The following is a 13699-nucleotide window of genomic DNA, read 5'->3' on the forward strand; positions in this document are numbered from 1 at the left end:
ATGTTACCAAAACCATCTGAAATGCAGTGAGTAATCCAGCCTTGTCAAGAAAAGTGCTAAAGGCACTGATTATTTAGAAATGCCACAAGGGATTCATATATTGTTTAGTGTGACAGTGGTTTAAGTATGACTGATATAGGGCAGTTTTGTCAGACAAACATCTTAATTTTTTAAATTTAAATCAAAATTTACTCTTCAGTGTTTGAAATTCTTTTGATAACCAAATGTCTTTTTAAAGAGAGAAAAAATCGATCTTCAAGCCAGAGTTTTGCCATTATTGATCTATGGACCAAGACCTTGAATTAGAGTCATTGATTGGTTTGCCCCACTGAAAACTTAACAAAGATCAGCTTATATAGGGCGTGCAGTAGTGTATGATCTTCTAATGATAGCATCTTTAATTGTGACCACTGGGTGTCACTAGATAACTCTGATCAATATCTCTGTACAAGACACAACTATATTCATCTGTCGAGTATTTAATATATTCAAATGATAAATGTTAATCCTTTACTGAGCTGTTCAAATTTCATTCTCCTCGTTATGCTTGAGGAACACAGTTGAAGTCAGAAAGTGTGTTTGTGTGTCACCCACTATGGAGCGAGAGCAGATCTCTAGGTTGGTCCCACAGAGGATGCCTCCAGCGGCAGCCATCTTGGAGTTTGTGGTATCGCCCTGGCACGGTGTGTTTTTCTCTGCGGGCATTCTGTCTGCCTCAGAATCGCACCGTTCCCTATCTCCACTTATTTTTGTTTCTCTTTTTCAGTCACATCGTCTCCCTCATCTCCCTTGCCTCCCTCTTTCTCAGCCATGCAAATAGTCTCATTTGCAAATGTGAAAAAACAAATCGGGGGCGGGAAAGAGAGAAATGGAGAGATGAACCTCCAGCCGGAGAAGGTGCCCCCCTACACACACCACCTCCACCCCTCACCCCATCCTCTCGTTATCCTCCCCAGCTTATTTGAATAAATTAACACCCCTTGATGTCTCATGTGCAAGCGCACATACTCTCATGCAAAAACACACATACGCAAGCACGTACACACTCAAGCAAACATACACTCCCAAATACATGTGCATGCACACCCGACTGTAGGGTGTCAGAGCAGCCAGAAATATGTCCTGCGCTTTGCTGCCTTGTAGACACATGCTCACACATGCACACATTCTCTAATGTGCTGATACACTCTCACACATCTGCCACAACAATCACGCATGCTTGGTTAAAGGCAAACACACTCCATTGGTCAGCGCCTTCCTGTTAATGTACTGCAGCACGGTGGTGTGTGATTCACATTAGCCTAATGCAGAGGCTCGTTCATACACAGCGGCATGCAGAGCTAGCTAGGCAGCACCTCTGAGGAATAGGAGTTCTGCAGCACATTCCTTGGCTTTGACCATGTTTAGGACTGACGCCTAACACAAACTGCAGTCTTTGTGTTTTAAAGTCAATTTTCACTGTCATGATGTGGTTTTAAAGGAACATAACTCCTCCATTTGATCCGTCATCAAGTGATTAGCCTCTTTCTCGCTACCCTCCAGCTCCTCCAACCACAATCCACCACCATCATCCCTATTCCTGCAGCTCTCTCCCCATTCTCATTTAGATTCCTGTGACCTTGTGTAGAGCTAACCAGTAGTACCATGTGCCCTCTTCCTCCCCTAATTCTGACCTTGCTGAGGTTTCATTGGGCTAGGGGCTGTGCATTAATACTGGATACATTAGCACTAATATGATCCTAGCATGAAGTCAGGGCCTGAGGGGAGCTTTGATTGTCTGAGCATTAACATTAACATCCACATTAACTTATCCGCCTCATCACTCTCTCTGTCTGCCCCTCACCCCTCCCTCTGCTTTCTGTTTCTCTGACTGCCCTGCTCACCCGTTTTCTTCCTCAGTCAACAAACTCTTCTTCTCACTCCCCTCGTTTCCTATCTCTTTCCCTATCTCCAGGCAACGACAAAGCAGAGTGATGGGGAGAGTGATGGAGATGAGTCACATGGTGCTGTGGTTTTCAGTGGTGTGGTGGCAGCCTGTCCTGGGTCCTGTCCTCGGTGACAGTCGCTTGAGCTGTCTGTGAGCTGCTTGCCTTTTCTCTGGCCTGGCAGGCCCAGCTCAGCCTGTCAGCCTCCATGATGATCACTGGCTGACATATAGTACGACCTGCTTGGTGCTGTCAGACTGACTCACATCAGCCCCTTAACCAGCTTGCCACGCTGCCTTTTGAAGTCCTGACGGAGACTTCATGTGTTACCAAACAAGGCTACTGGGTGGATCTTCTGTGTATGAGGAGCTTGGTTTGAGTGTTTAGGTGTTGGGTACTGTTATGACCAGTTTGTCATTGGGAGAGGAGACAGAGTATTGAGGTGCAGAATACATGATGCTGAGACAGATTATATTCCCTGAGGGCTGTCAAGTTTCTAAACAAGGGGCTCACCATGCACTACAGACTGCACTTTTAAACCTGGACAACCTGGTTTGTGGCTGGGAAGTGCATAAAGCTGAAAATGTATTAATCTATAAAAATAATTTTAGAGTACACATCCGGGTGTACAGAATGTATAATGGAAGTGCTCCTTGTGCATGTTGTCTGGTGCTTGTGTGTGCACGTTTGTCGGTCTGTTTGAGAGAGAGAGACAGAGAGGGTGCGTGGGTGTGTGTGTTTCCACCTGTTACATAATAGAGAGTGGAGGCAGAGTGTGCTGCCTTGGCTGCCACACTACAGCGGCTCTTCAGTGGGAGTGAGAGAGGCCACAGCTTGCTTCAGCTCTATTCCATAACCAGGACTGCTTTTGGTTACGACACTCAAAATGCCACATTATATTACTGAGAGAGACACAGAAAAAGAGTGATGGTGGAGGTACTGTCAAGTAGAAGGTGTTTGATGTCAGATAAGTAGTGTGACTGAGTGGACGAGTAGAGTTTCCACAGTTGGTCTGAAACGGATAAACAACAGTCAGCTGTGCTTTGGTATTTATTTTGTGTGTTGATCATTCAGGTGTTGAACTGAATGACAGTGAAGAGGAGAGGATTGAATGAGACAGCTTTGAACCCATGCAGTGTTTAAATCTGTGGCCATGTGGTTCAGTTGATTGTTTTTTTTTTCTTCTAATGGTTGATTTAGAGTGAAGTATGACATCCTAAAACTTGTTTGGGAAGACATTTATTTTATAAAAAGTATATGTATAAGATGAAAGCACACTCCAAAACATGAACCCCAGATATCAGTAGATCAGTTGGTGCAGTGGTACTGTCACTGCATCGGGTGTGGCATCCACTCCCACTTAGATTGTTTTATATATATATATATATATATATATAATGTGTGCATATGTACAAAAAAAACATTGTCCTTCACCCTCCGCGGGTGGTCTCATCCTTGTGCAGTACTAGGAACAGCAAAGATACTGTTCTGCGCAGTATCTTTGCTGTTCCTAGTACTGCACTTTTCTGGACCGAGATGTCTGGTGTTCTTCCAGGGATCTGCTGTAGCCACTCCTCCAGTTTGGGGGTCACTGGTCCTTGGTATTTCTCTAGTTTCTCATGTTCCTTTTTCCTGATGGTATTGCCACGTCCACCACAACGGCTTATGGTCTATCTATCTATCTATCTATCTATCTATCTATCTATCTATCTATCTATCTATCTATCTATCTATCTATCTATCTATCTATCTATCTATCTATCTATCTATCTATCTATCTATCTATCTATCTATCTATCTATCTATCTATCTATCTATCTATCTATCTATCTATCTATCTATCTATCTATCTATTTTGTTCAGAGACACACAGATTCTCAAGTCAGTAACCAACAAGATAACCCTGATCAGTGTGTCTGTGGTGCACCCACCCCCCCATATATGTGTATATATATATGTATGTGTGTGTGTATATGTACATATACACACCTTTTTAATGACGTTGATTGTAGATTATTCCCTAGTGATGTGCTTCAAACACAAACGATGTGGGCTTTGTAGATAATTGGTGGACTTTCTGGGGAAGACCTGGTCTGATTAGGAGAGATGGCATTCATCCCACTTTGGATGGAGCAGCTCTCATATCCAGAAATCTGACTGATTTTATTAGTGGACCTAAACCATGACAACTCAGAGTTGAGACCAGGAGGCAGAGTTGCAGTCCTACATGCTTCTCTGCGCTTCCAGAGCAGTTACCCACCCAAAATTCCTTAGTGACGGTGTCTACCCCCCGACCACTTAAAACCAAAAAGTTAACAGAAGAGGAGTTGTACAAAAAAACCTAAACAAAAACGCTGAAATAGCACAACAAAATAGGAGAATTAAATGTAGACTCTTAAACATCAGATCTCTGTCATCTAAAGCTGTACTAGTGAATGATTTAATATCAGAGTATCATATTGACTTTTTTTGTCTTACTGAAACCTGGCTGAGTCATGAAGAATATGTTAGTCTATTATCAGCCCTAAACCTAAACTAAATTATAACTCATTCGAAAGCCTTGTTCTTAGTCTCTCGAAAACACGACAGCTAATTCTATTTGTTATAGTGTACCGTGCTCCTGGTCCTTATTCTGAATTTTTATCTGAATTCTCAGAGTTTCTATCAAGTTTAGTCCTTAAAACAGTTAAAGTAATTATTGTAGGTGATTTCAATATTCATGTGGACATTAAAAATGATAGCCTTAGTACTGCATTTATCTCATTATTAGATTTGATTGGCTTTTGTCAGAGTGTACATGAAGCCACTCAGTGTTTTAACCACACCCTCGACCTTGTTCTGGTATATGGCATTGAAATTGAACATTTAATAGTCTTTCCACAGAATCCTTCTTTATCGGACCATTATTTAATAACTTTTGAACTGCTATTACCGGACTACACGCCATTAGGCAAAAACTCATACTCTAGATGTCTATCTGATAGTGCTGTGGCTGGATTCAAGGAAGCAAGCCCATCTGCATTTAATTCAATGTTATGTCTCAATATAACAGAGGACTCCTATGCAAATCGCAGCCCCTCCCAAATTGACCATCTAGTTGATAGTGCTGCAGGCTCACTGCGAAAGACACTCGATTCTATCGCTCCTCTAAAAAAGAAGATAATAAAACAAAGAAGGTTAGCTCCATGGTATAACCCCCAAACCCACAAATTAAAGCAAACATCACAAAAACTTGGAAGGAAATGGCATTCCAACAACCTGCAAGAATTTCGTTTAGTCTGGCAAGATAGTCTTAAAACATACAGGAAGGCCCTCTGTAATGCCAGAGCAGCTTACTACTCATCATTAATAGAGGAAAATAAAAACATCCCCAGGTTTCTTTTCAGCACTGTAGCCAGGCTGACAGAGAGTCATAGCTCTATTGAACCATGTATTCCTATAGCCCTCAGTAGTAACGACTTCATGTGTTTCTTTAATAATAAAATTTTAACTATTAGCGAAAAAATTCATGAAATCCTGCCTTCAACCGGTAACACACGAATCTTAGAAACAACTGTAAAACCTGATATATATTTTGACTGCTTTGCTCCTATCGACCTTCTTCAACTAACTTTGACAATTAATTCATCTAAGCCATCAACTTGTCTCTTAGACCCCATTCCAACTAGACTGCTTAAAGACGTTTTACCCTTACTTCGTTACTGGATATGATCAATCTGTCTTTATTAAAAGGCTATGTACCACAATCCTTTAAAGTAGCTGTAATTAAACCGCTTCTTAAAAAGCCCACTCTTGATCCAGGGGTTTTAGCCAACTATAGACCTATATCTAACCTTCCCTTTCTCTCTAAGATCCTTGAGAAAGCAGTCGCCAATCAGTTGTGTGACTTTCTAAATAATAGTTTATTTGAGGATTTTCAGTCAGGATTTAGAGTGCATCATAGCACAGAGACAGCACTGGTGAAAATTACAAATTACCTGTTAATTGCATCAGACAATGTACTTGTCTTGCTAGATCTTAGTGCTGCGTTCGACACCATTGACCATCACATCCTATTACAGAGACTGGAACATGTAATTGGCATTAAAGGAACTGCACTAAGTTGGATCTCAGTTTGTACATGTTAACGGTGAGTCCTCCGTGCAAGCAAAAATTAGTCACGGAGTTCCACAAGGTTCTGTGCTTGGACTGATTCTATCCACATTATATATGCTTCCTCTAGGCAATATTGTTAGGAAACACTCCATAAACTTTCATTGTTATGCGGATGATACCTATTGATCAAGCCAGATGAAACTAACCAGTTAGCTAAACTTCAAGCATGCCTTAAGGACATAAAGACCTGGATGACCTTCAATTTTCTGATGTTAAACTCAGACAAAACTGAAGTTATTGTACTTGGCCCCAAACACCTCTGAGACACATTATCTAAAGATATAGTTACTCTAGATGGGATTGCCCTGGCCTCCAGCACCACTGTAAGGAACCTCAGAGTTATCTTTGATCAGGATTTATCCTTTAACTCACACATGAAACAAACTTCAAGGACTGCCTTCTTTCACCTACGCAATGTTGCAAAAATCAGGCACATCCTGTCTCAAAATTATGCCGAAAAACTAGTGCATGCATTTGTTACTTCTAGGTTGGACTATTGCAATTCCTTATTATCAACCTGCCCGAATAAGTCCCTTAAGACTCTCCAGTTGATCCAGAATGCTGCGGCACGTGTACTGACAAAAACTAGGAAAAGAGAACATATTTCTCCAATATTAGCTTGTCTGCACTGGCTCCCTGTAAAATCCAGAATAGAATTTAAAATCCTTCTCCACCTACAAAGCTCTTAATGGTCAGGCACCATCATATCTTAAAGATCTCATAAAACCGTATTACCTGACTAGAACACTACGCTCCCAGGATGCAGGGTTACTTGTGGTTCCTAGAGTCTCCAAAAGTAGAATGGGAGCCAGAGCCTTCAGTTATCAAGCTCCTCTTCTGTGGAATCAGGTCCCGGTTTGGGAGGCAGACACCATCTCCAAATTTAAGAGTAGGCTTAAGACTTTCCTCTTTGATAAAGCTTATAGTTAGGGCTAGCTTGGGTGAGCCCTGAACCATCTCTTAGTTATGCTGCTATAGGCCTAGGCCGTCCTCTCTCCTTCTCTCCCTCTCCGTCTGTATGCATTTTGATCCCATTACTGCATGTTACTAACTCAACATCTTCTCTCTCCTGTAGTTCTGTGCTTTCTTGTTTCTCTCCTTTCTCCTTCTGTCGCTTTCAGCAGGTATTTCTGCCTCATAAGCTGCAGAGACTGGATCTGTGGTTGTGGGCCACCTGCTGCCCCGTGTTCCTGCTTGACAAATGCTACTACAGTTGTTGTTATTGGCTCTGTTACTAATACTGTAATTATTATTCCTATAACTGTCATTCCTATTATTATTAATTTATTAATATTACAGTTGCATTACTATTTTAAAAATTCTAGGTGGTATTTGCATTGTGCTTCCCCCAACCCCCTCCCCCAAAACCTCTCTCTCTATAAACCTCTCCCGGTCTAGCTCTCTCTCTCTCTCTCTCTCTCTCTCTCTCTCTCTACAAACCTCTCTCTCCCTCTCTTTCTCTCTCAAAACCTAATAAGGCAGCGGCGGATGGCCGCCCACCATTGAGTCTGGTTCTGTCCAAGGTTTGTGCCTCTTAAAGATGTTTTTTCTTGCCACTGTCGCCAAATGCTTGCTCATGGTGGGATTTGTTGGGTCTCTGTAAATATTATAAAGAGCTGCTCTATAGGAAAAGTGCAATGAGATAACTTCTGTTATGAATTGGCGCTATATAAATGAAAATAAATTGAATATCAATACTATTCAGTCTGTTCTAAAGAAAAGTGATTTAAGCGAGTGTTGGTTGTGACACGCATTCCCACTTTCCCTTGAATGAAACGGAGGCTGCAGCTTCTCTGCGCTCCTCCTCCTCTTCACTTGGAATTCACACTCCAAAATGCCCGTGTTCTTTTCTAACTTTACAATTGGCACATTCTGTTGGTGTGGACAATTTTACTTTTACTGCGCACCACTGTTAAGACAATGACAACTGATTTATGGAAATTCTTGAGTTGATTTGCATGGGAAATACGCGCAGGCATTTCCCTCCAACGGCTGTTTTTGAACTTCCTTGCATAAAAACAATATTTAAATGACTTGTTCAGGGTAAATTTTGAACTGAACCACTGGAACTCCATCAAGCTGCCTGACAAAAGCATCGATCCGGTGCGCGTAATACAGAGGTCCCAGTGGTTTCCTTTTGGTCCCCCATCAGTGCGTATAGCTCACCTCTCCATCACGGTGCATCATTAGGATACCGGGGGTGGGGCGACAGCAGCCTGTCCCGGTAAGGGGAGGAGAGAACAGGGAGCAGAGGCGGTACTTTCTTCGCGGCTCGTTTCTCGGCGCTGGAGAGTGTGGGACCAGGGCTGGAGAGACCGCCGGGGAGCATCAGCAGAACCAGTCCAGCACGGAGCCTCGCCTGGCCGACCGCTGCGCCGTGCACTCTTCTTGGGGGACTGCACAACATTCCTGTGAAATATAACTGCTTTTAATGGCATGTGGCTTGTAACTTTACTTCTGCTGTATTCTTTGCAAGAAGGTAGGTTGGAAATGTGCCTCTTCAAGTGTTGCTTATCTGCATGCTGTCTGCTCTCCAGTGCAATGCTTAACTTGACTGTGCGTGTTTATTTAGCTTATCAGGTTGATAAACGTTGTTGGATTGAATTGATGAAATTCTCAAAGGAGGGGCAGAGATGTTAAATCAAACTCTAAATCACCTTTGGAGGAAGACTGGTAACTTTTTCTTAGTGTTTTGAAATGATGCTTTGCTGATCAGCGTTCATTTTCCTCCTGAACGAGTGCTCGGATTTCTGTTGTCAATGCTTCCATAATGATTTGCTGATTAATATGAATAAAAAATGATTTTAAAAAGCTCATAATGAGCATAAAATCAATATGCACTTGATTTTGGGTGAACGGTGATAGATCTCAAAAGTGCACACTGCGTTCGTTAAGATGAAAAACTGCATTTGCATTTTGCATGAGGAATATGTGGAGGTGTCGTGAATATGGAGGCTGTTTTATAGGAGAGGCTGATAAGGATCTGCAGGCGCGTGCACGGATAGACGGGCGACCTCGAGCACTGATGCTGGCCACAGCTGTAGGCTGTTTACTCGTAAAAGACCAAGGGGGCAGAGGAGTTTAATGCATTTGCTGACTTTTTCTGTCCTGTCCCAACACAAATAAGATGTTAGTGTGTGTACGCGGGGGGGTGTTCCCCCTAGGGGTTAAAGCATCCTTTTTATCAGTTCTTTTTTTTTTGGAAGGAACACTGAAATAGGGCATAAACACCAGTTTGTATGTGTGTGTTGTGTGTGCGGCTGTGTGGCAACAAGGGTCAATACATTTTATGAGAGACGTGTGAACTGATGCTGGGGGTATTGAGCGCTGACCTTTAATTTGTAGATAATGTGCCCCAGTTGGATATTTAAAAGACGAGGTCATATATTACAATTTATTTTCTTTGATAAAATGTAGGAGTGTCAGTGTATGCAGACTCAGTTGTTATCATCCCTGGTCTAATTATTCATCCACCATTTTCTGTGGCTAGATTCTACTGATTGGCTTCGCTCTAAAAGCTGCAGATGGGAGAGAAGGGTTCAGTTTGCCTTTTTAAATATAAAATATTCTGTTCTTTTGTTTATATATGAATTTGTATCACTTCGTAACAACCTGACAATGGAAAAAAGGACCAAGATTTTATTTTTCACTTTCTTTTCATCCGTTTTCTGTGCACACTGGTCTGTAACTGAACATACCTTATTATAAACCTTATTAGTTAACAAATCTAAAATAACAAGCATTTGTTTATTATTGTGGGCACTACGCGTGTTTCATGGTCCTGGTCTCCATCATTGGCCTTGGCAGTGCCCTCTGCCAGGCTGCAGCTGCGGCGAGGACTTCTGTGCTGTTTTTGTTGTATGTAATTGGATTACAGGGTCTATTTCGATTATACACACTGTACATCGCCCTGTCCCGTGACTGAACGAGATGCACTGTGTGTGTGCGTGTGGGGAGAGGGATGAGGGGAGGAGGGTTGGGGGCTGCTAACAGCCACTGGAGCGGAAAGAGTGCTTGAGATGGGAGAGATGTAGATAACGCAGTGGAAAACAAACTTCCATTTTCCGTTGTTTTTCAACGCCATGTTCCACTCACTTTGCACGAATCAACTGTGATTTGTTTCATGTGTCTGCTGTGTATTTTAGATATGTATAATTTTTAGTAAACTTTATTTTAAGGGGGAAAGGTAGGTCTGTTATCATACAAGCATATGCATTAGTACTGCGTATTTTCCTGGCTTGGCCGCGCCTCCTAGAATGGCACACACTTTGCTTGTGTTTTTGTTTGTTTTTTTTACATTAGTATGAAAACATATTTCAGATCACACCACTACATATTTTTAAGGGAATTTAATCTTTTTGTGTGACATTCATTAGGTTTTTGGCTGCATATCAGCACACCTGCACCCATGATTGGGGGTGATGGATAGATAGAGGAGGAGGGGAGGATACACTCATTCTTTGTCATGATTTGGGAGGTTGCTTGTCATTTTATGGAAATAAAATTGAGACAAACGTAGCTGAGGGATGTGTGGGAATCTTCTTTTAGGCCTGATAGGCCAGAGCAGGGCCTGAGAAACTGGAAAAGAATTAAATAATTATAACAATTAATATATTTTTTAAATCAGTTAGAAAAACGACAGTCGTTTTGGTGTGAAATTGAAGGAGGTTCAATCAGTAATTGTACAATTTTCAAGGAAAAATGCCATAGAGTGATCGAGATGGAGTGAGAGCTCTTGCTATAATTATTTCATCAATTAATGTGATTCCGGTTTTATCCAGTTTCGGTCGACAGACTCCCTGCAACACATACTCGACATTAAACTGGATATTGACTGTGTAACAGTGTTGATCCTGCACAGATGTAAAACACTTTGGCTTCTATATTGTGCCTGCACTTTATTTTTATTTGTGCATTTGATAGACTAAACATCGTGTTTCCCCATTTTTCATTTATTAAGAACCGTAGTGAGTGTGTGTCTGTCTGTCCTGTCTGTCTGTCTGTCTATGTGAACTATCTGATAAGCTGATTTGTTGTCACCTATGCCATTTAATGTCAGTCATTTTTTATAAAATCTCTGTAAATAATACAGCAAATTCCACGACCATTCCAATACATGTGTGAAGTATGAAGGGTAGTTTGGGCATCTTATCTGCTGTGAGATCACCTGTATGGCAATACTTTACCATACAGGTGATCTCACTCATACAGTAGAGTATTTTCTCATTCCTTTACAAGGGACTCCTGTGTACTCTTGAGACCGGCCTGAGCCCCTGATCTGCGGCGTTGCAGAGCACGAGCTGTGTGTAAATTTGGAATCAAAACAGATACCGACTAGAGGAGAAGTGCTTGGCGGGGGAGGCCAGTAATTGCGGTATGAGTCAGACTCTGGTGGCTACTAGGCTACATCCGCACGATGCACTCAGAGATGTTGGGTCTGGATTGGACAACTGAGGCTTTAGTGGCTGATGGAAGTAGTATGACAACTTCAGAGTTTTTTTTTTCTGTCTCTCTGTCGCTATCTTTAAATGTCACGGGGTAAAATCCGGATGAATTTGTTCTTATTTGGGAGGTGTGCTGTGTGGAATATAGTTAGATTCACTATTTTGGTGTATTTGATGGAAAGTAAAAGTGATCTGTGCAGGTGAGTGGCCATGAATGTGCAGAACTTGGAGGGGGCGGTCTATGCGCAGGAGGTTTTGTTTTTTTAAATTCCACGTGTTAAAGTGCCTTAGCATACTGTTACTACAGAATCGTGCCAATAGACAGTAAAAGGTGAGACCCCCTTTTCCACTCTCTCGTTTTCAAACACTTAACCACCAACATCACTTATATATAAAGATTTGATCAGTTCACACGGTCATATTGAACTAAGATTAATAACTTGGATTATTAAATTAACCTAAAACTTATAAATTGCGCATATCTCCCATAATGCATGATCATTTTCAAAAAGGATGGATCAAAACATGAAACAGACGACTATATGTCTTATTTCTCGGGCTCTGAGTCCCGCTGTGCCTGCACAACCTGTCAGTTTTCTTGGAGAGAGACTGCTCCACGGTATAATAGCTACATGTCACTCTCAGGTTAACTCGCCTCCCTCGTTGTGCTCCGGCGAGCAAAGCCTGTTTTCATTGTCAAGTGTTGGCGCTCTGCATTTGGCATTTGAACCATGCGGCACAAACACATCCATCTGAACGAGTCGTTTGGTTTCATATATTCAGTCTGAACATTTTGTCTGTCTTGAAACACACGAATACGTCGTGTGGTATTGTCTTGAAGACGCATTAAAGCATATGTCTGCACTTTTATCAAAACAGGAAATTCTAATAAATTGATCTGGAGAATTTTTCTTTTCTCTTAAGGAAAATACAATTTTATAAGTGAACAATAGTAGACTTGTTAGAGGGATAATCTTGCACTGAGCCTATTCAGTTGTCATGCACCACTCACCTAACAACAAATAACAATCTCAACTGTTCCAAACTGTCTGGCTGTTTATCATCATACAGCTGCAGATCTTATGTTCTATAGCAACAGCATTGTTATTGCACTAAGCTGTCACACAGAAGTGGATTTTGACTGCTCACTCAACAGGTTTTACGCACAGCAGTAGTGTCCGGTGGCCCAATGGTCTCTCCATTAAGCACAGAAAATGATTGATGGTCCTCTCTTGAATGACAAGAGAATCCAACAATCACGCTTTAGCATCTCACAATCAACTCTGTCTTTCACTCCCCCCCCTGCTTACTATCAAACAATTTATGGCCCTGTCTCTGAGGGAGATGAGGGGGAAAAAAACATCTCTGCAAATCTGACACTCACTTCAACAGTGGAAATCATGCTTTTGAAGTGGGAGATGTGAATTTTCAAATGCTGAAATGGCTGCCTAATATTTTACTGACACTGCATAAGCTATGTATAGGGGTTGTTTACTACCCCATGCCTCCCCTCTCCTGAATATGTGTGTGCATGCTTAGTGTATTCACATCCCTAATATCATGCCATGCAGTTTTTCTTTCTTCACTACAGTGTTTCTCCCAGTGAAATGACACCATGTTAGAAATTTATTTTCTGACTGCACACAAAGTAGAGAGACACATTGTCATTCAACCCTAATGTGCATCTCACTCTGGAGTCATTGTATAGTAAATGAGCAGCTCTATGAAACATGATCATATCTTTTTGGCTTTCATGTTTGCCATTTTTCTGTGGCATCACTGCAAAGACTGTATTGCCACTGACTTCAGTGCTTCAGCTGTTATTTGACCTGAATGTATTTTGTTTGCTGTTATCTGTAGTGCTACATGGTTCACCACATAGAAAATCTACTTGCTATTATGAACGTATATGTGCAATCTGAAATTTATTTATGTGACTTTGTGTGTGTGTTTGAAGGAGAGAGAGTGTGAAAGTGGGAGGGAAAAGGAGAGGGATTTATAGCCCTGGTTTTCTATGCACGTGATGGTATGAATCTATGTGTGTGTGTGTGTGTCTGAATGAATGTAGATGAGAAAGAAAAAGCTGCATTATGCATAGCGGTTCACCATAGGCAATATCCTTGCTTTTCCAGCATACATATTCATACTCCATTTTCATATCCACTGCAAGAACAG

The 13699-nt window shown here is 41.6% G+C and overlaps 1 protein-coding gene across 3 annotated transcripts in view; it reads left to right on the top strand.

The window, feature by feature from the left end:
* Window positions 1-8216: 8216 nt before the first annotated feature.
* Window positions 8217-13699, top strand: part of LOC122878762 (Down syndrome cell adhesion molecule-like protein 1 homolog) — a 98456-nt gene continuing 92973 nt past the window's right edge. For 2 of the 3 annotated variants that reach the window (XM_044202082.1, XM_044202083.1), the window contains exon 1: window positions 8241-8559. In XM_044202082.1, coding sequence (XP_044058017.1) covers window positions 8517-8559 — 43 coding nt within the window. In that variant the 5' untranslated portion in view covers window positions 8241-8516. Of the gene's footprint in view, window positions 8560-13699 lie in introns of all 3 variants that reach the window. The other variant, XR_006378532.1, reaches the window with a different exon arrangement.

This window comes from Siniperca chuatsi, linkage group LG7 (genome assembly GCF_020085105.1).
Source record: "Siniperca chuatsi isolate FFG_IHB_CAS linkage group LG7, ASM2008510v1, whole genome shotgun sequence".
Lineage (NCBI taxonomy): Eukaryota > Metazoa > Chordata > Actinopteri > Centrarchiformes > Sinipercidae > Siniperca > Siniperca chuatsi.